The 25370-nt window shown below is 36.6% G+C and overlaps 1 protein-coding gene across 1 annotated transcript in view; it reads left to right on the top strand.

The window, feature by feature from the left end:
- Positions 1-25370, top strand: part of LOC122804073 (F-box/WD repeat-containing protein 7-like) — a 380857-nt gene that overhangs the window by 330000 nt on the left and 25487 nt on the right. Inside the window, exon 9 of the mRNA XM_044073735.1 lies at positions 5584-5699. Within this exon, the coding sequence (XP_043929670.1) occupies positions 5584-5699 (116 nt within the window). The remainder of the gene's footprint in view (positions 1-5583; positions 5700-25370) is intronic.

The following is a 25370-nucleotide window of genomic DNA, read 5'->3' as shown; positions in this document are numbered from 1 at the left end:
TCCATGAAGCTAATCTCACATCGAGCTGAAGGTTCCTCATGGGCTGCTGGTTCAGGCATAGCCATTAGGAGTCATGTCTGGATGTCGTTGTGCGATTTTGAGGAGCCCTTTAAAGCATCATTCATCACCACTACTTTTAATGGATCTTCTTTGTTTGCTTGAACTGTTAAAGACACACTTTCCCACAGTGAGCAAGATGAAAAGAGCTTGCCTGCTGTAGGAATCCATTTTTCTACCCTGCAGAATCTATTTTCTAGGAATCAATGTGGTGGTAAAAAGATGTGGTTCTGAAAATCTCAAGGGCCTTTTCAAGAATCATGTGGAGATTTTTCGCCCAGAGGCAGAGGGGTAAATAATTATAATGGAAGACACCACAACCGCAGCAGAGGGAGGGGTCTGTAGAACCAAGGGTCTCGAGATTCCTTCTCAGACAGACCCTTTCTGCACTCCTGAAAGGCTGCCTGAATGTTCTTCTCTGGAAGCAGTCAGGGGGAGCCTATCCTTGCACCTAATGCCTGGGCAGCAATCACAGAAAATTCATGAGTGTAAAGGATTATATCCAGAGGATATTTCATTCCCTTTTTACAAGTTCATCCAATGAAAAGAAAATGTCTTTCTGATGTTCCACCTAATCAGTGGGAGTTAGCAGTTGAAAAGCTGCTAGACAAAAGAGTCATCCAAGAGGTTCCTCCAGACCAAAGATGATACGGAATTTACTCAAGGTTCTTTTCAGTGCCAAATAAAACAGGAGACCTGAGATCCATCTTGGATCTCAGTTATCTGAACCAGTTTAAAAAGCATTCCAAGTTTTAGATGGTCATGGTTCAGTCTATTCTGTCTCTACATAGATCTTCAGGATGTGTACTATCATGTCAAAATGAACAGGTGCTCCCGAAGATACTTATGCTTCCGACTGGGAGCTAGTAATTACCAGTTCAGAGCCCCACCCTTTGGTTTCACCACAACCCCCAGAGTGTTCACCAAATGCGTGGCAGTGGTAGCAGCTCATCTAAGACTGCATGGATTCAGAGTGTTTCCTTATCTAGATGACTGGCTTCTTACTGCTACAACCAGGTGTCTCCTAGAAAATGCCAGGAATTGCTTATTTCAATTATCCCCATCCCTGGGAATCACAATCAATCTGTCAAAGTCTCACCTACAACCAGTTCAAGTCTTGGAGTTGATAGGGGCTCACCTAGATAAAGTCAATCATCTCGCTTTCTTACCACAAAACAGAGTTCTTGCCTTAAGATTGCATTTCAGACAGGTTTTTTTCTCACCCCTCACCTCCAGCAATGCTGATTCTCAAAGCCCTAGGATCGATGTCTGCTGTGATCACTTTGATACATACAGCTTGCCTTCACATGCGAATCCTCCAATAGACTCTAGAAGTACAGTGGTCCTTTCATTGCTAGTTTTATAGGATGTTGTAAAGGCTATCTCTAGCTTGCAAGGAATCCCTACTGTTGTGGATACAACTGTGTTTGTCTAGGATGTCCCTTTGTCCTTCCTTCCTCAATTGCCACATTGACTATAGACGCCTCCTTGTTGGATTGGGGGGGGGGCATTTCTTGGGATGGACTTCAAGGCATGTGGTCCATAGAAGAGACCAATTTGCATATAAATATCTTAGAGATGAGAATGTTTATTTTAGCTTTGCAGACACTTCATAACTCTCTTCCTTTGAGAACACTTGATATTCAAACAGACAATATGTCAGTAGTTTGATATATCAGCAAACAAGGGGAAACCAGATCTTATTCCCTTCACCAAGAAGCAATGAGAGTTTGGCAGTGGGCAATCTCCTCCAACTGTTTTCTAGTGGCAATGCATATAATGGGGGAAGTCCTGTGTTCTAGAAGGCAAACTGAGCAGGACCATTCTGATGCCTCATGAGTGGTCTCAGTCAAATAGTAGCAACTATGATTTTCCACAAGTGGGGTCAGGCTTGCTGTGATCTAGTGACATCTCCCGTCAACAACAAATACAGCAGGTTCTTTGCCCTAATTCCCCCTCAGGGACAGTCCCTGAGAGATGCTCTAGTCCATGTTTGGCTCCCCATTCTCCTATATGCCTATCCTCCCCTACCTCTAATTCCCAAATTCCTTCATTTTTTTTAAATGTTCATACCAGAAGCCCTCTACAAGGAAAATTTATAAGAGTAAATGGAAGATGTTTTCTTTTTGGGCTCAGCAGAGAGACTTGGATCCTTTCACTGCTCCACTGTCTGCAGTTTTAGATTTACTTGCTTCTGTTTTTCAAAATGGTGAGAGTTTGTCCACCATCAAAATTCAGCTGTCAGCTATCTTTAATTACCACATCAGAGACAATGCTTTCCCTTTAGCTTTATCCAATTTATGCAGAGCATTTCAGGTACCTTTTTATTTAGACCTCCAATTAAGGATCCCACTTTTCCTTGGAATCTTACTGTCATGTTGCAGAGTTTAGTACAGTCACCCTTTGAGCCATTGGCTAAAGTAGACCAGATTTCTTAATTGGAAAATAGTTTTTCTTGTGGCTATAAATTCTATGAAGTGAGTCTCTTTACACCAAGCACTCTCTGCAAAACCATCTTATTTGATTTTTCCATAAAGATAGGGCTACCTTGCATACTAACCCTTCCTTTTTACCTAAAGTTGCCTAAGAAACAAACATTAATCAAATTATCAACTTGTCTGTTTTCTTTCCTAAATTTGACAATAAAGGAGAATGCATGCTTCATGTTTTAGATGTGTATAGACAACTTTTCTTTATCTTCAGAGGACTAAGGAATTTAGAAAATCTGACCAGTTGTTTGTTTCCTTTTCTAGCAAGAAACTAGGATCACCTGTCTTAAAAATTACACTGGCCAAATAGATTACAGATTGCATTTCTTATGTTTACTTTTCTAGAGGTTTAACCCTACCAAGACAACCAAGGGGATTCTCAACTAGGTCAATGGCTACGTCAGCTGCATTTTGGGCCAGAGCCTCCATTGATGATATTTGTTCAGCTGCCACATGGGCTAATGCTCATACCTTTATTACTCATTGCAAGTTGGATATCATCTCCAGAAACAGAGCTGCATTCGGTTCTGCAGTTCTCCAGAGCATCCTTCCATGAGGGCCACCTGGGGTTTTGTTGTAGTTGGGGACTCCGTCCCATTCATTGAGGAACAAATGAAAATGACATCAGATATAAGTTACGTACTCACCATAACTATGCATCTGTGTTGTCCATTTTCATTCTTCCTCAACTCCCCTCCCCACCTTCCCTCTACCCATGTCTTTAGCAGAGATCTGATGGAATTTTTTCTTAGGAACCACAGTCCTTGTTTGAGCTCCTGGTGTGTTGTGTTCTCTTAACTTTCTGTTTTCTGCAGTAACTTAACAAGTTTTATATATTTGAAAAGTTGTATATTCGCAGCAAACTCAATCTGATTTAATTCAGTGGTCAGGGGCATTGTGGGTAAAGGGAGGAGCTCGAGAGTCAGATCCTAGAATCCAGAGTAATGTGGCCAAGTCAGATCAGACCCCATTCATTGAGGAAGAATGAAAATGGACAAGTTTTATTTTTCCCTCCCCATTTTTGCATTTATATTTTGCAATAAAGCACTACTTTATTACTTTATTACTTAATTATTTGTATATATTTAATTTAGGTTACGCATTCAAAATTTATGCTGTGGTTCTTTGCTAATCTTGCTTACTCTTAGTAACCTTTATTTGAGACAAATATATCTGCTGCATTTTCATGCAAGAAGTTATTTAACAATAAAATTAATTTTGATTAAAAATACAGGTTTGTTTATAATAAGCTCAAGTACTTCATCAGTGAGGCTAATAGGAGCTACCTATAAATGTGTAGATATAATCTTTGGAACTGTAAAAACATGGGAAGTGCATGTAAAGGAGCCATTTTATGTGACTGTGCTCCTTCTAGTCTTTCTTCTGCTTTTTTGTTTTAATTCCCCCATGGCCTTCCAGCCATCAGCCCTCTTATGACTAACTGGCCTATTTGTTTTCTTTGCAGGGCAGGAGATGGTCATGGGAGACTGTCATTCAAGCAGCTATCAGGCTATTTTATTTTTATTTATCCCCCCCCCATGGCAGTCATTGGGTTTGGCCTATATTGCTAGCCTCTGTACATGTGTATGCTACATTAAATACCCATCTCTGGTTAATTGTACTGTGTTTGGTGGGCATTCTACTGGCTTGGCTCAGTTGCCATTGGCATATGGCTGCCATGGCGTTCACTGTAATAAATAATTAAAAAAAAAAAAAATGGCCCATTTGCTATTAGCACATGGCCTAGTACTGGTAATACATGCAGCCTGTCCTGGGTCTCAGTACAACAATGAGCCCAAATGCCTGCCCTGTTCCAGGTTGCCATTCACTCCCATTCTCCTACCCGACCCAACTTATCCAGCAGATGAGTTGCTGGGTCACAGATAGGACTTTAACTCCCTATACCACAGATATGAACTCCTCCTTCTACATTTATAGTAAGAAATTCTCGAATTGGTGATGATACCCTTTTTAACCATATAATTTAACAAAGACTTTATGTGGACTCTTTTGAAATTAAAATGTTCAGGTCATCCAGAGGAAAACACATTGGATACTTCTGAATACTGGATTCCTTCTTTTCAGCTTAGAAAGCTGTCTAACACTGGGAAAATAAACCAGGAAGTCTGAAAGACAACTAAAAAAACAGGTATGTGTGGCACAGAACACAAGTGCAACCAAGAGATGCTCCGAAAAACGTCATAGTAAAATCCACTGGCTTTTATAGATACAATAACATTTATAAGATAAGTGCTTTTTTCTTCCAAAACTAGAAAACTTATGAACTTTTCTAGTTTTAGAAGATGAAAGCCCTTATCTTATAAATTTTATTTTAACTTGTATCAATAAAAACTAGTGGACTTCACTACCATTTTCAGAGCATCCCTTGGTTGCGCCTGTGTCACAGTTATCTTTCTAACATTGGGGATATATATATATATATATATATATATATATATATATATATTTATATTTATATATATATTTTTTTGTTTATTCCGGTAGGTTCTTAAGAGTTGCTTGAAACCATTCCTTTAGTATTATTGAAGAATGCTATCCTTTCTGATACCAAACCCATCACACTTAATAAGAATGTCTGTTAAGGAAGCAGTTAATTCCTAAATCCTGCAAAGGAGTTGTTGTGTGTGCTCATCACAGAAGTGGTGCAGCTATCTGTTTCTTTCAGTATATGTTCCCTTATCAGTTAACTATGCCTTTGTAGTTGGTGTTGTTTAATTAGAAATAGAGTAGAAAAATAAATGTCATATCTAATGCTAGTTCCAGTAAAGGCCAGGGGGGCAGTAATCTAAGAGAATGCATAATATGGATGGCAAATGTATTATGCGATTAATCTACTAATGTATGTTTGCAAAGGAAGTACCTGAGCAACAGATTGACTTACAAGTTTGTATTTTCTAAATGTGTTCATCATATCTAATTATTTTTAAGTGACAGCAGATTACGTTTATTGCTACTTTAAATGTTTATGATACCATCAACAAGTTATTGACATTATTCTTGCCTTCTTTCCATTTAGGAAAGTGTCTCTTCACCTTCTATGAGCACATTGGGGTTGTAAGATGTCTCCATCTGCATGGGAACAGACTTGTAAGTGGTGGTGACAGGAAGAAAATTGTAGTCTGGGATGTCCAGGTAAATATTATTAGCACTTAAATTATTTATGTATTTGGAAACAGCATGAAGCATAAATACTCTTAACTACATTTAGAAAAAAGATCTGTTTCTCTGAGTTTCTGTTGCAAAATGGCATCCATTGATGAAGCACATAGATCCTGGCATCTGAATAAAGTACAATATCATAAAAAGATAAAGAGTGCTGAAAATATGTACTAACCCTCATTTCTTTAATGATACATGAATATCAATGTCTTTGTTTGAATGAATCATGATGGCATGGAAGAAATAGCATACTTACTGTGATACCAGATGATGAATTGCCAATAGTCTTGAGTAAATACACTGTAATGTCTAAACTAGCAATGAAATACAGGAATTATACTATGTTATGCATGACAGCATTAACTGTTACATGGAGCTATATCTATTTATCATTATAGCAATAACCCACGCCTGGGTGTGGGTAATGCTGGATTTACCCACGGTTGGTGTGGTTTGGTCACGAGGGCGAAGCCCGAGTGGCCAAACAAAGCCAACCGTGGGTAAATCCAGCATTACCACCCAGGCGTGGTTATTATTATCTAATGACATTATTTAAGAAAAAATAATTACTTTTCTTAAATAATGGCATTGTATAATGCCTCCTTGCTGCCCTTCCACAGCTGTCTGGTATTCTGCGGCAGTTCTGATGTACTGCGCATGCATATGCCTACGCAGTACATCAGAGCTGTGGGCAAAAGCAACGGAGAAAGCAAGATCTCCGTTGCTTTTTACAAACTGTTTCGCTATGTTAAATGGGTTTAACATAGCGAGACAGCTTTAAAAAAAGCAATGGAGAATCTCTGTTGCTTTTTTTAAAGCTGTCTCGCTATGTTAAACCCATTTAACATAGCGAGACAGTTTTGAAAAAAGCAATGGAGAAAGCAAGATCTCTGTTGCTTTTTACAAACTGTCTCACTATGTTAAAGGAGTTTAACATTGTGAGACAGCTTTAAAAAAAGCAACGGGGAATCTCCGTTGCTTTTTTTAAAGCTGTCTCGCTATGTTAAAGTCGTTTAACATAGCGAGACAGTGTGAAGCAACAGAGATCTTGTGTTCTCCATTGCTGTATAAAAAGAGTTATAGTAATGGAAAAAGTCCGGGTGACTGGACCTTTTTCCATTATTATAACTCTGATTTACAACGTGCACGCTGACCAATCAGCGTGCACGTTTTTGAATATTAATGGGGGGTCGTTGTATAATATAGTATTACCCATATTAAATGCATGCCACAGTGTATGTACATTTACAGCTGAATTGTAGTTTTTGATTACTTACCCTCTCTAAACTCTGTTCCATGCATTAATATTTTTCTTTTCCTTTTCATTGATATTTCTGCCATCTTATCTTCTTTTATTCTGTAGTTTTTGAATAATTAGAAAGATCCTTAGCTCTGCAGAGACAGTGATTTCTGCATTGCATTGAGTGAACCCTCCCAAATCAAATAAAATTTGCACAATTTTTTTTCTTATTGTAAGTAGATACTAGATAATTACATTTTTGTTTCCATTTAGTTGCTTATACAGCAACAATGTGGGGATCCTTAGAAGCACATCAACTTAACTCTAATAGTAACCTTATTTTGTTGAATACAGTGCACATTACTTTCTTATGTACTGCATTACCTACTGTGGGGAACCATTTATCTCATATATATACTCCACCAGGTCATTACACTGGAGAGCTTTATATAATTACATGTACTGCTGCATCTAATAGCCCGTGACTTAGACATTCATTTTCCAAATATTCTATATAAACATATATAGTCTATGCAGCCAAGAAGTACCTTGTCTAGTGATGTTGGTCATAAGCATCTTATGGCTATAACTGGTACTCTGGTTGCTGTCAGGATACTGGCACTCCCTTTAAGTGAGATGGGAGCACATAACCATTTTTGTATGGATACTTATTTTTTCTTGTGTACCTGAACACTTTGATTTCCTGACTTGAGACATTTGCTCATAGTGATAATTTAACTACCTCAGCTAACTGGTGGTCCATTTCACTCTCTTTCCTTTCCCACCCCAAATACCCAGGTGTTTTTTCCCCTTTACACTCTTAAGTATCCTTTCCACCATCCACTTCAGCTAAAACAGCATCTCTGAGTAATAAATACTGCCACAAAAAATGCAACATGCCCAGTACTGACAATGTAAAGTATATAATACTGCATTTATATAAATGTATATGTATGAAACCAATAAAGAACAATAAGTCCAATAAATGACATAGTCTACATAAATTCATCACTACAGGCTAATCTTTTGAACATACCTTTTTATCATTACTTAGTTATTTGCATAAAAGATATTAAATTTTTTTAGTCTAAATACCCAAAGGCTTGCACATTAGCTAAAAACACTTTGTAAATCAAGAAGTGACAAATAATCATATATATCTTTTCTTTAGGGTGCATCTGTCCTGTAGCTGCAAGAACATGCATAGCAATGTATGTTTATCAAAGTTTGCAGCTGTTGTATTTTAATGTGAAGTACTATGCTTACTACAGAGGGGTTGTAGGTGTGTGTATGTGTGCGCAGATAGTGGTGCCATATATATTTCTGGTTTCAAATATTCCATTTGTGGAGGGTCTACCAAAACAGGTTAAATTATGGCTGATGTCAGCAGGGCATCTGTGGTGATGATGATTGGGAACAAGCATGGGGCATGGTCCACTGACACAGTGGCACTGTCTGCAACACAGCAATAGGAGGAAGTTATCGACATTCACCATTACATAGGTACAGGCTAAGCATATATCCTTACCAGGGCATGGTGGATATCTTGTACCAGAGAGACCCTCATAGGCTTCACCTGTCTCCATTGCACACAACATCCAAAATATGCACCACCTTTTAGGTGAGCATGACAAACATGGGGTTAGACATGCATGGGAGGGGAGGTAAGTGCCACCATGACTCCTGCACCATCCCTGATATGACTAGTACATTTGGCTTTAACCAGCAGATGTGTAGGTGAGTGACTCAGGTACAGCCTGCTGCTGCCTGCAGCACTATGGAGATGGTGAGTGTGCTTCATGGTTTGTGGGACAACATGCACCAACTGTGGAGAGACATGGAATACAAGTACAAGAAGCATAGTGCTGCTGAGGTTGCTGCTAGCAAATGTTGCTTCCACAGGTGCATCCATGAGATGCATTACAAACACCGTCCAGTCTGCCTCCACATGCCATGCTTTCTATGGTGGTGAGTGGGTCCAGATGCAGGGAGGTCAGCCACATAACATTCCACATCAGACTCCAGAGACGATTGGAGAAACAGCATCACCATTGCCTGTGAGCACACAGCCTGCCAGCCCTTGGTCATGGGTCTCATTCAGATTATGGACAACAATGCTTCTCCATCTGAATATCTAAGATACATCATTAGGTTGTATGCTTACATTCTTATAGTTCCATTCCTACCCTGTTGCTAATGGGGGCCCAACCTTACACTTGCAGTCATGGACATTGACCAGTTCAGGGAGTGGTAGCCCTTCCTGTTAATGCAGTGCAGTCCCTCTGGATCAGGTAGAGCCATGATTGCAGTGTTTGAAATGGACTATGTCATAAAATGCTGGCGCTCTCCTCTGCAGCCCTGGGATACCAGATATGCTCTTTATAATACTGTGGCATAATGTTGATGAGCTGGTTTAGAATTTATGATGCTAGTGCTTGTTATATCTCCAATGTGCCCTTAGGTTGCTAGAAGATGGTTAAAGCCACATATACCTTGGTGTTCACAGGAAGGAGAATACCACATTCCACCCCCCTGTAGATAACACAGTTTAAGTCCCTTACAAACTCCTTGTCCACAGACAAATGGTCCACAGTCTGTTGGCCTGTAGCTTGTGGTAATTCATGCACTATATGTACATTCTTATTTGGTTCAGATAGACAGGGCATACAACACTGGGGGCATTGGCTTTTATGGTGGCTAATAACAGATGTCACTGAGCTACTGCTGTTGCTAATCCCAGCATCACACTTCAAACTGACACCTACACTAGTTTACTGACAAACAATGAACAAGTAAGGCAAAAATAAACAATAATAACAGGAGTCCCAAAGAGTATAAAAAAGCTTTATTTTTAAAGTTAAGGATTTTTGTTGAACATAAATAACAAACTTCATCAGAACTGATGACATAAGTTAAAAACTGCAATTATATAACAAAAAGAATACTGGGTAATAAAGCACATGATCAGATCACATGACATAATATCCCAGTATATGTAAAATGTAAATAGCACATACGTAAAACAGAATAAATAATGATTTTTACAGATCTAAGTTTTAAATACTTGCAATAGAAATCTCACTAAGGCCTTGTGGATCATAAGCATTAAGTCATAATTGCTACAATAATTCTTTATATTCCAAATGATTTTGCCATGAACCCCCTTTAATATACTTTTCTTGTTTGTGCAAAATAAAAAAATAAACATTTCTTAAAACGTGTGCAGGAAAGTGTGTGTTTACTGAGTGCGTTACTGCATAATTTGGGTAATTTTTTTTTTGAATATCGTAGGTGTGCTCATAAATCCCACGAAATTATGGTATTTTCATTTTACCAATGTAAAAATTGCCACAGGGAAGATATGAGGCATGCTACACAATGTCACTTGTTTGGTAGTCAAACAAACAAAAAAAAACATGTACAGCCAATTACTCTTGGATAGCTATGAAACACCACAGAAGTAATGTCATAAATATATTTAGAAAGTTTACATTTCTGTCAAATAATTTTTCACAGCTTTCTTCTCTGTGCTTGTTTAATATTAAGATTTTTTTCTACATGCAAAAGTAAAATATTGACCCAAACTTCACTTTCAAATCATTACTAAATGCTCTTTTCCAGTTTATTAAAAATTACATTCTTAACTGATATAACATCAGCTGAAAGTTAAAAAAAAAAAAAAAAAAAAAAAAAAAAAAACATGTCTCCTGTTAAATCAAAAGTCACCTTACTCACTAGGAGAACAAAATCCCAATAATTTAAAATAGGCTTAAATCTGTCTTGCCTTCCCTATAAATTTTGTTGAATAGCATCTGTAAGAATTTCTAGTGGCTAGTCCTTGTGCAGTACTAATTCTTTAAGTTTGTTTAACTTTGTTAAAAATATACTATCAGGAATGAGCCTAGGCTGTATCTCTATTTGGCCTTTCACAAGGCTTTCTGTCTGTAAGGGTGGCTACTAGCATAATGGAATAAGCATTTGAGAAAGTTTGTTTCCAATAAATGCTGGACTGGAAACCACTTTGTTAAAATTCCTTATAGATGTTCATATCCAAATAATTAATTGAAAATGTATCACTGTTGTGAGTAAAGGTCAAAAAAGATGTGGTAGATGGTAAGGATAATAAAAAATGACTGAGTTTCTCAGTATTACCTGACCACAAAACAAAAAATGTCATCAAAGTAACGAGAATAAAATTGTAATTTTTTTTTTAATTTTGGGGCAAAGACAAATGTTTTCCAAAAAAAAGCACAATATAAACATAAATTGGTACTGCTGATGCACCCATTGCTAAGTTAACATTTCCCATCAGAGAAAGAAAATGTCTCTCATTTACAGCATGATGCAGGATTGTTGGTATAAAAAAATTATGCTGCTGAAAGTCATCCCATTTTTATATGTTTCTGAAGTAGTATGCCATTTTGGGTGTCATCATTTGCATATTCTGTGCGGCTCCTTTGCATGGATTTCCTTATTTCCATGATATTAGGCACCCTGCAGGCATTGCATATTGCTTTATACAGACACTTGTACGAATGCACTATCATTGTTTTAGAATCACAAACACCCTATGTGTTACTACTGCCCCCATTAATTTGCTGATGCCTGAGGCTCCCATGAAGCCTAGTCATAAATATGAGATCCCAAGTACATAAACATCAGCTATTAAAACCACAGAAGTAGTGTCTTTCCTAGATATCTTAAAATTTGAAAATTTACTTAATAAGCCGGCTAGATATACAGATAGTGCATGAACTGAATACCCAATTGAAATATCAAATGAGATGTACAGAATGTATTGATAAAATATTATGTGATATCGTATAAATGTTGATAACTGGCAATTCAAAATGATACTGTTAAAAAAACAATAAAACAATGGACATTAAAGTTTATTATTCTGGACTTCCAAGATGGCAGCACATTGAGTAACAGCTTAATTCTAGCTTTCCCATTGTAAAAACAGAAACTCAGCAGAGAAAGCCAGTGGACTTATATTTCTGGGTATATTTCAGTAACTGGCTAATAAGTGCACTGTCTGAATGCCAGGAAAAAAGAAATACAGAGAACCTGAAAGAAAATCAGCTACAAAAGATGAGGAAAAAAACACTAACTGGGAAGAGTATTCCAGCTGTTCAGCAAAAAGCAGTGCAAACTCAAGACGTGACTTCCAGAAACCTAGAGGAAGCTATAAGACAACTGCACACAGACCTGATTAAAATAAATGAAACACTGTATATCAATTCAAATAACAAAAGGCTGGAAAAATAGAAGAAGCTTTAAACAGATATTTGGATGAGGTGATAAAAATGCAACAATAAGAGGTCGAAATGAAGAAGCGGCTGGTTGAATATGAGACTGTTCAAGAAGAGATGTTTCTAAAAATAAGTGAATTAGAGGACAGAGCATGTAGGAAAAACCTGAGATTTTCTGCTGTACCAGAGAAGCTGGAAGGAAGAGACTGTATTAATTTTATGAAAGCATAAATACGCAACTGGACTGGTGTTCCACAGAAGGAGTTGTTAAATGAAAGGATACATTATGCGTATGCTTCAAGCCTGGCTATCAGAAAGCAACCTAGACCTTTAGTAGAAAAGAAGCAATCCTACGAGCTGAAGGAGTTGATTCTGACAAAACGGTGGCATAAGGACAAAGTACTAAATCACCAGGCAGAATAGAAGTACATTTATTCCACTATTCAGGGAATATTGAGAAGCAGACATGAGATTCAAGCTGCTGCACCCACCTATCTATAAAATATTCTTTCCTGGTGGGAATAAATCATTTTTTTATGTAGTACACGCTAAGGAGAAAGTTTGTCCAACAAAAAGTGAGCTGTGAAGCAGAAGAAGATTCTGCTTTTTGTTCTTCTGGTAATAAAGACCACAGACAGACTATGCCAGTGAAAACTTTCCCAGTGTTTCATCAGAAAATCCTTAAGAGAAAGAAAAAAAGCACAAGAGCTGACTAGAAGAATCAAGAGTACTTTGGAAATGAAGCAGCGACAGGATATGGGAGATGGAGATGAACAGAATAAAACCAGTAACTTGGAAATTGTCAAATGTGGGATTACAAAGCAAAAATTATATTTGTGAAATGTGACAGAACAAGACAATCTGGAAATATTTTACTTTTTTTATGTTAAACTTGTAGGGGATTCTAAAGCATATACCCTACTTCACGTCATTAATGTTTGGAAAAATACTTAGGAGGAGGGAGAGGGAGAAAGTTAATTGTAAGCAAAATATTTTTTTTCTTAAAAGTAATATTTCTATTGTGCATGATTTTCTTTGCATGCTATAAAGTAAAGTTTTCTCAGTTATCTTTAATAAGTGTAATGGGGATACTAATGTAAACAGTTGATCCTGTTTTCTTTCTTTCTTTCTTTCTTTCTTTCTTTCTTTCTTTCTTTCTTTCTTTCTCCCTCTCTCTTTCTCCTTGTGCAGTTTTAAGAAATGTAGGCACTGTGATGTAAAAAAAAAAAAGAAAAGTCTGGTCAAAAGAGCATGACAAAAGAAAAAATTATGTACTTTTTTTCATTCTTGCATAGGGGAATAAATGGATTAAGGCCCTTAGCTTGATCTAGTAACACATTTTAAGAGAACGCAAGTAAGTGAAAAAGAACACTGAATATTATAAAGCTTTTTCTAGCAATTAAATGTATGCTTAGTAGCAACTTTTTGTCTGGTCCTCATGTCTCCATGGAGGCAATCTGATAAAGAGAAATGGCTAGGAGGTAATATTTTCTGAAAGCATTCAAGTGTTTTCCCAGCTGGTAGAGCTATAAAGATAAGACAAAAACAGACAGCTCTTGGTAGATGCACAGGCTGTACCATGCATTTTAGCATGGATCACCTTTCTTTTAGGTTAACATAAATCAGTGAGTGTGGCTGTTAGTTTGGGACACATGTTCCTAATAGGAGAGTAAAACGTCAGTACTTGAAGCTGTACATAGCTTTGTGTGCTAGTATTAATAGGTTTTAGGGGGTTACTAGGGGGATTTTTTCAAGGGCTTTCAATAAAACAAAAAGGCTAATATGGATATGACAAGAAACAACTGTATAAAAGATCAACCAGCCAGACAATGCATGCATGTAACACAAAAGCTAGAGTAAACACTTAACAAAAAAGCTATTACATGTAAAAGGTGGGAATAATAACTTTTTAACACAATGATGCTTTTTGTAATGTATTTAGATGTCAATGGTCACACAGATAAATGCAAAAAAGAAAGAGTAGTTAAATATATTAAAAAATGTAGAACTGTAGGGTGCAAATAGCTATGCTACAGGAGACACACTTGGAAAGAACTGAATATGTGAATTTGATAAAGAGAGGTTTTTAGGATGGTTATTCAGCAGAATACCTGAGATAAAGGAAAAGAGAAGTACTTACATTAATTGCAAGAGGAGCTCCAACAGTGATAGAAGAGGACAAAAAGATAATACTGGTAGATTTGTAGTATTAAGAGGCTACTGGCAAAGGAAGAGGATAACACCTAAAACTGCTATAATGGAGCTTAAGAAAATTCTGGGAGAAATAATCAGCTTTCAGCAAGGAATATTACTTATAGGTGGGGACTGGAATTTGATTTGCAGCAGTGTAGATGTGTTTTGGGGGCCCAGAAAGGGAAATATAACAAAGGAAGGTAGATTTTTGAAGAAATTTATAAAAAATATTTGGCATGGAAGATGTGGTTCAGTACTAGTAGTTCGGAGTGAATTCACATACGATTCCCCAAGATACAAAAACTGTGATAGGCTAGACAGAATTTATATTTCACTGGAACATGTGCATTTAATTGAAAGTCTTGATATGCACCCAATAACTATTTCAGATGATGCACCAATAATAACTAAAATAAAAACACTGGGTAATGAAATACAAAGTGAGACACTGGTGCTTTTCCACCTATCTGTTGAAAAAAGAGGAATTTAAGGAATGGGTAGTGGAAATTAATCAGGAGCTATTAGAGAAAATAGAAACTTCTTCTGAAAATATAGCTAGGGAGTGGCATAAAATTAAAGTGGGGTTTAAAAATATAGTGGAAATAAAAGAAAGGGAGATATGGTTAAGAAGTAACAAGAATTAATTAGAGGGACTGATAAATGTTAATGTATTGCAGAATAGGGGAAATCTCATGGAACAAGAAGAGGAACAACTACAAAATGCTAAACAGAAAATGAGGGATTACCTCAATAATATGCATGCATTTAGAATGATTGCTGTTAAGCAATTTTTTTTTTGATAATAACTCTAGAGCACAAAAACGTTTAGCACAATGACTCAGACAACAGAAAGTAGAAAGGGCTGTCATCAAGCTTAGGGAACCTACAACATGGAAGATAATGAGATCCTGTAGGGGTATTAAAAATATTTCAAAAATCCTATGAAAGTCTGTATAAAGCAGAGAAATATGGAAATCAAGAAAAGGTACAAATGTAAATGTTTATGGAAGAATTATATATGTTAAGGTTAGAGGTAGATGAGGTACAATTAATAACAGGATAGGAGATGAGATAAAAATGGTGATGTATAACCAATCCACAGGAAAGTCTCCAGTAATAGATGGTATTCCTGTGGAAGTTTGGAACCTAGGAGGGAAGACAGATAAAGATCTGGAAGGTTTTGTTTAACAGCATTTTAATAGGAAATGTACCAACATCCTAGAAGAAAGCGGTGGTAGCTATACTACCTAAAGAGGGTAGAGACCTATCAGATCCAGCTTCGTACAGGCCCATTTCAATGATTATGAAGTGTTTATGTCTATAATGGCTAAAAGAATGGCAAACATGATGTCAAAATTGATAGATATGGACCAATGTGGTTTTGTCCAGGGGAGGCAAACATTTGACATTAACAGAGCATTGATGATCCAGTGGGAAGCAGAATATATAAAAATACCACTGCTGTTGGTGGGTCTTGATGCAGAGAAAGCATTTGACAGAGTAAACTGGAACTTTATGAGCAGGCAATGGAAGCATTTGCATAACCTGATCAAATCATAAGGTTGATAAGGAGGATATATAGGGATCAGAGGTGAAAATTAAAGTGGGTGGGTTCCTTTCTGATAATTTCTGCTTCAGCAGAGGAACCAGGCAGCGATGTTGTTTTTCCTCTTTGTTATTTGCATTATATTTAGAACCATTATCAATGAAAATAAGGGACTCATAAAGTCAAGGATATAATTGGTGTGGTAATCAAGAAAATCTGGCTCTGTTTGCAGATGATATTATTTTATATCCGATAAAACCAGAAAAGGACAGTTTAGTGTTGTGGAACATTTTGAGACAATTTAAAATCTTTTTGGGATACAAAATTAATGATGCTAAATCAAAGGCATTAGCTATAAGTTATGTACCCACGCATGAATTGGTTCAGCAATATTCATATTTATGGGGACATAATAAAATGAAACATTTGGGAGTATGGAGTAAAATTATTTCAGTATTGCAGTTAAGGATACATGGGAAGAGACTAAACAAAATATAATACAAAAACTGAGAAATTGGAAGCCTTGTTATATGGATATGGATAGTAAGATACAAGCAGTTATAATGTTTTTAGTCCCTTTAGTCTTATACACAGGTCAGGCATATTTTTATCAACCAGAGGAGAAGTTGTGGATATCAATTACTAAAGAGCTGAAGGATTTTGTCTGGGGGGGAGGCAGCAAGAGTCAAGTGGCATAAGCTGATTCTTCCAATAGAACAAGGCAGATTTGGATTACCCAATTTGAAGGGGTATTACAGAGCTACACAGTTAAGGCTCCTATATGTAGCACACGCAGAAACCTATAATTCATAGTGGAAAGGGATGATGATGAAACAGGGGGGAAGCTCAAGAAACAAGGAGAGATTGGGATTTTGGATGCAGATCTTTAAGGAGAATAACAATAATCATACAGAATGTTATATTCACAAAGTAGCAGAAATTATTCTAAGAAGGGATTTTGGCTGCAGATCTTTTAAGGAGAATAACAACAATCATACAGAATATTATATTCATAAAGTAGCAGAAATTATTCTAAGAACTAACCCAACACAGGATTGGAGAAAGGAAATCCTGCCAATAGGGATGACTACAATTAGGGATATAGAAAATAAGCAAGAGGGGTTAGAATTTATTGGAGAAAACTGGCAAAGGAACCAAGGTATTGGGAGCAAATAACTAGAGCAGGAAAGATAATAGAATGGGAAGACGCCAATAATTTCTTTGGACTGCAGGTTAGAGATTGCCTTCCCTATATCTGATATCAGATAATAGTTACAGAGAAAGAAATGGGGAGTCCTAAATGAAAGACCAACACTGGTGGAGTTCTTAGTAGAATCTAGAACAGAAGGTGCTATTAAAAAGGAAGAATTATTAGAGTATATAAATATTGTGTGATAAGTATAAGAATCAATCAGAGGAGGTTAGAAAGGATTGGGAAGAGAGATTGGATCAGCACTTCACAAAGAAACAATAGGGGAATATATGCATGTCTCCCAAATATGCAACAAAATCTAGAAGATTTAGAAATTTTGCTTGGAAATATTTACATAGGTACTTTTATACCCCAAGTAGACTTCAGAGATTTTTTTTTCTCGGGTAGACAGCAAATGTTGGAGGTGTGATGTGAAGAAAGAGATAATTGGGAACATATTTTTGGGGAATATAATGAGTTGGCAGACTTTAAAGATTCTCTGCAGACTACTCTATCAGAGATACTGGATGAGCAAATTGGTGTATCTAGGGAAATTAATTTTCTGAGCTATGATACAGATTTGGAATTGCCAAGACATAGTAAGGCCTTGCTGGTTCTAATTTTTATGGCTGCCAAAAAAACAATTACTAGAAAATGGAAATCAAAGTCTAAACCAACTGTACTAGAAGTAGTTTACATAGTAACAAGATAAAAAAACTGGAAAGGGTAGGAGCAAATTACATAGAAAAAATGGGAATGGTGGGAACAAAATATACATGGAAGGAATGACATTTCAGAGAAGGCAGGATTTAAATGAGCTATGTAATGTTTGACAGACAGAGATTGGGTAGATTATAAGTGATGTCCAATGTTTGCTACTAAGATTATGTCAGATGTGGTTTGTTTTCATTTATATAAATGTATGATTGCCAATGTCTTAAGTAATAATTTAATAAAGATGTTTTTTGTTTAAAAATGCTTTAGTATTATTAAAAATGCAGCAATGTATGTTTAGAAGTGTGTGCGTATGTGTCTGCATATGTGTTTGTAGATATGCTCCTGTGTGTGTGTGTGTGTGTGTGTGTGTGTGTGTGTGTGTGTGTGTGTGTGTGTGTGTGTATATATATATATATATATATGTATGGTTTACTATCAAAATGGCGAGTTCCTGTTAGACAGAAACGGGAATGTCGAACAACAGTTTGATGATTCCCATTTCGTCTAACCTTTACAAGCTCGAATGTTCAGATTTGCAAATGCAACAGTGCATTCGAACACCTGTCTTCAGCATTCTGAATACAGATCGCGGTATAATGCGGATTGGGAAATAGCCCTTTTCCCCACTGTAGTGAGATCTCAGAGTTGGAATATATTATTTGCAGGGGTTGTGGGGGGGCATAACCCCCCCTGCAAAAAGATGGAATTTCGTAGTGTGCACTAGGGACTTGCTTAAGTGAATGTCGAAAGTCAGACTTTGATGATGTTGGTGCGTGCACTTCAACATTCTGACCTACCTGATATTTTCAGCTTCGCACATCTGATTCGCAGATGTAGACGAATTTTGTTTTGAACTTCAAGTATATGTGTGTGTGTTTGTATATATATATATATATATATATATATATATATATATATATATATATATATATATATGGTTCCACTTCATATCATCGAATTATCATTTCATCGAATTTCAAATCATCGAGACCAAATCGTCAAAAACTCATTTCGTTGAAAACTCATATCATCAAATCTCAAATCATTGAAAACTATAAAGCAACTAGAAATAACATTCCAGACACTGTTTACTATGTTTATGCAGGGGGGCAAGCCCCCTTGCACCCCTCATGTGGGGGGCTCCACCCCCCATAATTAAATATACCAACTCCAAGGTCGCACTACAGTGGGGTTAGGAAATTACCTTTTTCCCCCACTGTAGAGCGACCTTGGAGTTGGTATATTTATTTACGGGGGGTGTGGGGGGCAGACCCCCCCACATGGGGGGTGCAGGGGGGCTTTTCCCCCTGCATAAATATAGTAAAAACTTTGTGGAATTTTATTTCTAGTTGCTTCATAGTTTTCAATGATTTGAGATTCGATGATGAGTTTTCGACTAAATGAGTTTTCGACGATTTGGTCTCGATGATTTGACATTCGATGAAATGATAATTCGATGACATGAAGTGGAACCATATATATATATATATATATATATATATATATATATATATACACACACACACATGGATCACTATCACATAGCCGAAATTTCAAAACTTTGAAAATGATATGGCTGAGACCATACTGCCAAAGTTTTGAAATGCCAACAAAAAATAAAAACAAAAAACAACTTACCTGTATGATTTTGCAGGGGGCAAGCCCCCCTGCACCACCCACACCTTCTACTACTTAGATATACCAACTCCTCAATCACACTACACTGAGGAAAATGACAAATCCCGGGTTCCACACTATATGGCAATAGACAACTGTTAGTATTTCAAAACTTCGGCGATATGGTCTCGGCCATATCGTCTTCGAGTTTTGAAATTTCGGCAATGTGATAAGGATGCATATATATATATATATATATATATATATATATATTATATATCTTTATATATATATATAAGTGTGTGTGTGTGTGCGTGTGTGTGTGTGTATGTATGCATATCTCTTTCTCTCTCTCTATATATATATATATATATATATATATATATATATATATATATATATATATATATAAATAGAGAGAGAGAGTGAGTGAGAAAGGCACAATTTGTAAGGGGGAATGCTCATAAAACCAAATGCTTTTTGAAGAGAGAATGCTTAGAATAGCAAAGTCTCACTTTCACTTGTATTTCAGCCTGCTGGTTGGTTCTCTGCGAAGAAAACACCAAAAGCCAGCAAGATAGTGTCACCGTTTATTCAGAGGCAAAAAGAAGGACAAACATGTCCAAATTCAAAAACTCATACTAGTTTCGGCACCAGCCTTCATCAGTGAGTAAAAATCATCCAAAAATCCATAGTCAACGTCAGTTTAAATATTGGAATAGACCAATAACAATACAGACATTTGCATATAGCTTCTAAGTAAGATTTAAAGCAACATGACACTGTACATTGAGATATGTATATCCCCATACAATACAGGTGTTCCAAAGCTGTAGTTCTAATAATGAACTAGAATAACATGAAACAAATAATGGCATATTATTTCTATACATAAGTATAATATAGTCTTAAATTGCAAAGGGAAAAATATGAATAAAGTGTCATGTAATGTACAAATGTATCAAAATAATGAGGTGGATTATAAATGGTCATTGAGACCTGGAGGAAAAAGGGCTCCTAAGTGTGTGATCCAGTATCTTTCCTTGTGGCTCAGGATACCTTGCCATCCTGTCTGGTTTTGCCTATTCCCTGTGATTTTATCTATAATAGTAAACATAAACTGAGCACTGGGATGTTTAACTGTATGTAAGTATAGGGCATTGGATGCCTTATGGTTCCGTATGTCGCTACGATGTTCCCCAATTCTGATACGTAGTGAACGTGAAGTCTTGCCAACATAGAATGATTTACATTGGCATGTAGCCAAATATATAACCCAGCTAGTGGAACAATTGCCAAAAACCTTGATATCATACACTTTGCTGGTGTTAGAGCTCAAATTGTTTGAGCTGATTAACATGAGCACAAGATACACAATGTCCACACCTGAATGTTCCCAATAATTCATCCCCAATATGGTAAGTTGTTTGTATTTGGCTGCCCCACTTTCTTTGTGTTTGTAATGAGAAAACAGGGTACCTAATGTTTTTCCACGTCTAAATGAAAATGAGCATTGGTTGTCTAAAATCCCCTCAAAAGTCATTTGCTAATAAGATGTTCCAATTTTGGTTCACCGCTTGCCTCACAGTCTGATGATTTTTACCAAGTGTAGTAATTAATCTGACTTTAGAGCTATTGATGTTTTGACTTTTATCCCTGTATTCCAACAATGTCTTCCTTTCTTGGTTGTCAGAATAGGTCCTGGCTAATTCAATGTCAGAAATGCAATAGCCCCGGTCCAGAAATCTAGTTAGTAAATCTGTTTTGGCTGTAGAATAGTCCTGTGAACATGAATTGATTCTCTGAATTCTCAGATATTGAGATTTGGGGATGTTCCGGATGGTGTGGCGTGGATGCATACTATGAGCATGTAACAGGGTATTAAACTGGGGATATTTCCGATAAATTTTTGTATTAAGTGTGTTATCAATGTTACGATATACTGTAACATCCAAAAAGGTTATAACATCTCTATGGAATGTGATAGAGAATTCAATACCCCAAATGTTGTTATTTAGATGTTCCAAAAATTCCTGTAAATAGTTCGTGATCCTAGCGCACACCATCCAACAATCATCTAAATATCTTCTCCATATGTCTATTTCCACAAGATATAAATTATGTAAAGGGTTATAAATCAGGCATTCCTCAAGGTAGGCCATGAAAAGATCTGCATAGATGGGGGCAAAAGAAGCCCCCATGGCCATACCTTGTAGTTGCCAATAGCAATCACCCTGGAAATAGAACACATTTTTGTTCAAAACATGTTCGGTGAGACAAATAAGCAAAGTGTTGAAACCCGGAGAATATAGTTCTGACTTAACAAGCCAATATTCAACAGCCTGGAGCCCAGCCCAATGTGGAATACTGGTATAGAGGGATTTAACATTCAGTGTGCACATTATCCAATGGGGTTCTAGTTGGCAATCTTCAATGATTTGCAAAAATTGGGTGGTATCCTGAATTCTTGCTCTAACCAGGGACAATAATGGTTTTAAGAATTGGGTTAGAAAAGCAGACAAGGGTTCTGTAAGAGAGCCATGGCCAGAAACTATAGGCCTACCTGGTGGATGTGTGAGGGATTTGTGTATTTTGGGTAATAGATACAAAATTTGTCTAGCCGGTTCCTTCACCTGTAAATGTTGAATCGTTTTGTTCGTGAGTATACCCTCCTCTAATGCAGATTGTAAAAAGACATCTATCTCTTTTTTAAATTTCATTGTTGGATCAATGTCCATTTTCATATAGCATTGTCTGTCAGATAATTGTCGTAAGCCCTCATTTATATAAAAGTCCATGTTTAAGATCACCACTGCACCCCCCTTGTCAGCTTGAACAATTGCTATGTTTTGATTGTTTCTAAGTTCTGACAAAGCCACTCTTTCAGTGGAACTAATGTTATCCCTACCAGTAGCAACTTCAAAAAGAGGAAAATGTAGATCCTTTAACACAGCTTGTTGAAATATCGCTACATTCTTATTCATAGGTGGCTGAAATGATGATTTGTGGAAGGTGAAATCAGTAGATCTTTGAACATTAGAACTATCCTGTTCTGAAAAAAACAGTTTAAGGTTGAGTCTACGACAAAAATCAATAACATCTAATGAGGTTTGGTATTCATCACAAAAAAAGCTAGGAACAAAGTTTAACCCTTTATTGAGAACTTGTTTTTGTTCTGATGTTAATACATGATCCGATAAATTCAACACATTTTCAAAAACTTGTGTGTCTACTTGAGTAGTGCCTGAATGAGTCCTGTCATGGAATCTGTAGATATAGTTGTTCCTATGTTTCCTCCCCCCTCTGGATTTCCTACCATGTCTAAAGGGTAATGAGTGTTGGTTTTCTTTTTAAGTGGAGAATTGACAGTGTGGGCATATTCACCGTCGGTGTTGGATGACTCCTCCCCTGAGGTACTGGTTTGAAAGTGGTCTCTATTCTTTAGTATAGATCTGGGCCTTTTTCTAGTCCTGCCCCTGCCCATAGTAGGGACATTATCTTGAAACCTCACAGATCGTTGTTCTTGAAATGGGTGTCCCCTTTCATAGTCATTGCTATCTCTATTAAATTTCTTTATTTTTCTCTCTTTGATGATTTTATCATAAGATGTTAATTCCTTGGACAACTTGTCTATGTGCTCAAAATATTTGGGACTCGATTCATATTTTTTACATGTATTTGCTAGATTCTTAACTTCTGAAAGACATATATCTATTGTTCTTTCATAATAGGAAGCTAGAATCTTAACAAAAACCATGGATCCTTCTTTAAGTGCTACATCCCATTCTTCATTAAGCCTCTCTTCAGATCTGCTTACAAGTGGGTGCAATTTTATCCGTAGTCCTCTAGGTGCAATATTTTTGTGTAAATAGGCTTTGAATAGCCGGAGATGCCAAATATTGGCTCTTAATCCTTTCAAACCTTTTTCCAAATCCCGAAAACAAAACTCACAATTGTCTGTGGGATTTGTAGCAGGTTGAGTGGGGTTGCTGCTTGGGGCTTGGTTAACGCCAAAAATAGCCAAGTCTTCCCTATCAGCACACAGCCCCTCCAAGATCTTGTCTAGATCCATACTAGCTGACAAATGTCCAAGGAGCAAACAAAAAATGCAGTACTACAAAAAATAGCAAAAACTATGAAAAAAGATAGACAGGGACAGGGCCAGAACTACCCAGAAAAAAACATCAGGAAAACTATGATGTTTAAATACCACTCAGGTCAGTTTCAAATCCATGTAACACTCAGTGTGTATACATGAGGAATCATCCAAGGATAAATAGGTTGCTAATACCCAACCAATAAGTTATCTGTCAAAAAATAGCACCAATATAATGTTGTCAATTTCTAGATATATTTAGAAGCTTTACTCCAGACCTAGATCAAATATTGTCCTGTGAGCATTAATAAAAATCAATATATATATAGAGTTAGTCACTGACAAATCTTATTAGCATCTCTACACTGTCAACCATGTGTGATTAGCTTGGTATCAAAAAGAGGGGTTCAAACCCATAACATATATGATATAAATATGACGTGCGAACAGTATCATAAACAAGACATCAATTGGACTCAACCAGTATACACCAAAAGTTCTACTACATTCCCGTAGAAAAACTTACTTGACTGTAATGCACACAAAAATGAAATGTATTTTTGTCAAGAACCATTTCAAAATAATGGGCTAACTTTTGGGTGCCCATAACATGGTTATAACCACTGGACAAAACCTGTCCTACACCTTAATATATATAAGACTTATTGAGCCAGCACTGTGCATGCTGCTCAAGACAAAATGTACATGATATGAAACTCACATCTATGCACAAGCAAGACCACTGTTAATGTAAAAATTATTATTAGTGTGCTACGATATAAAACAAAAAAAGTTTGAAAAATGCTTCTAAAGAGATAGTGCAACCACCAGCACGATTATAAAATATTGTTGTAATATGCAGGACCAAGATTATTCCTTAAAGTAAATATAAAAAATTGAAATCATTGAGGTGGGATATTGGTATTAATATAGTTCCAAGCAAAATTCCTTATATAAAGATATTTGCATTATTAACCAAAAAATGGTATCTGTGTAATTACAGAATATGAGATCAATATGGTGTAATCAAGTTCTAGATAGTAGACCCACTCATACCAAAATATCCAAATCCCAAGCAATGGATATAGGTATGTATATATCAAAACAGTAATATTGCTCTGGAACCACCAAATCCAATACCAACTCCCAGATAGTTGAATTTCAAAAATACTGTAAAGAGTATTTGTTCAAACTAAATATATCAACAACCCAAAAATGTAAAGCACTAGATCCTTTACACAACCAGTTTGAATTGGAATAAGATCAAACTTTCAATAAGTACAATAATCATGCCATCATGCAATGTAACCCCAACAATAAACTGAAAACAAATAAAACATTATTTAAAGGTAGTTTCACTAAATGGTGATCATTGAACGTGGTCGATAACAACAATCGCTTGATAGAATGCCGTTTTTAACAATAATACATACACATGATCTGTGTCAAGTTGTTAAAGAAAGCAAACCATGTATATTGAGTCCCAAACAGTCAAATAGATGAAGTTCCACATAAGCCGTGATTCCTTATGACATGTTCTGTTGTTAGCAAGTCCCAATACGTGAAAAGTGAAAAGAACAGTCTTGATGTAACGCCCCAAAATGAAGTCCAACCCAAACAGTATGACTAAATAATAGCAAAATGCCAGTCCAAAACCTGTAAGCCTGAAAAGCACAAAGTTTTGTAAAATCCAGCCCAAAAGGGAAGCTATACACTGCAATTCCGTTTCGGCTTATCCAAGTGTCGATGTATCCACCAAATAGTGGTAAACAGATGACAAGCGGTAAG

Source organism: Protopterus annectens, chromosome 6.part0, assembly GCF_019279795.1.
Source record: "Protopterus annectens isolate FY-2018-M chromosome 6.part0, PAN1.0, whole genome shotgun sequence".
Taxonomy (NCBI): domain Eukaryota; kingdom Metazoa; phylum Chordata; order Ceratodontiformes; family Protopteridae; genus Protopterus; species Protopterus annectens.
This window is presented reverse-complemented; position numbering and strand designations above follow the sequence as displayed.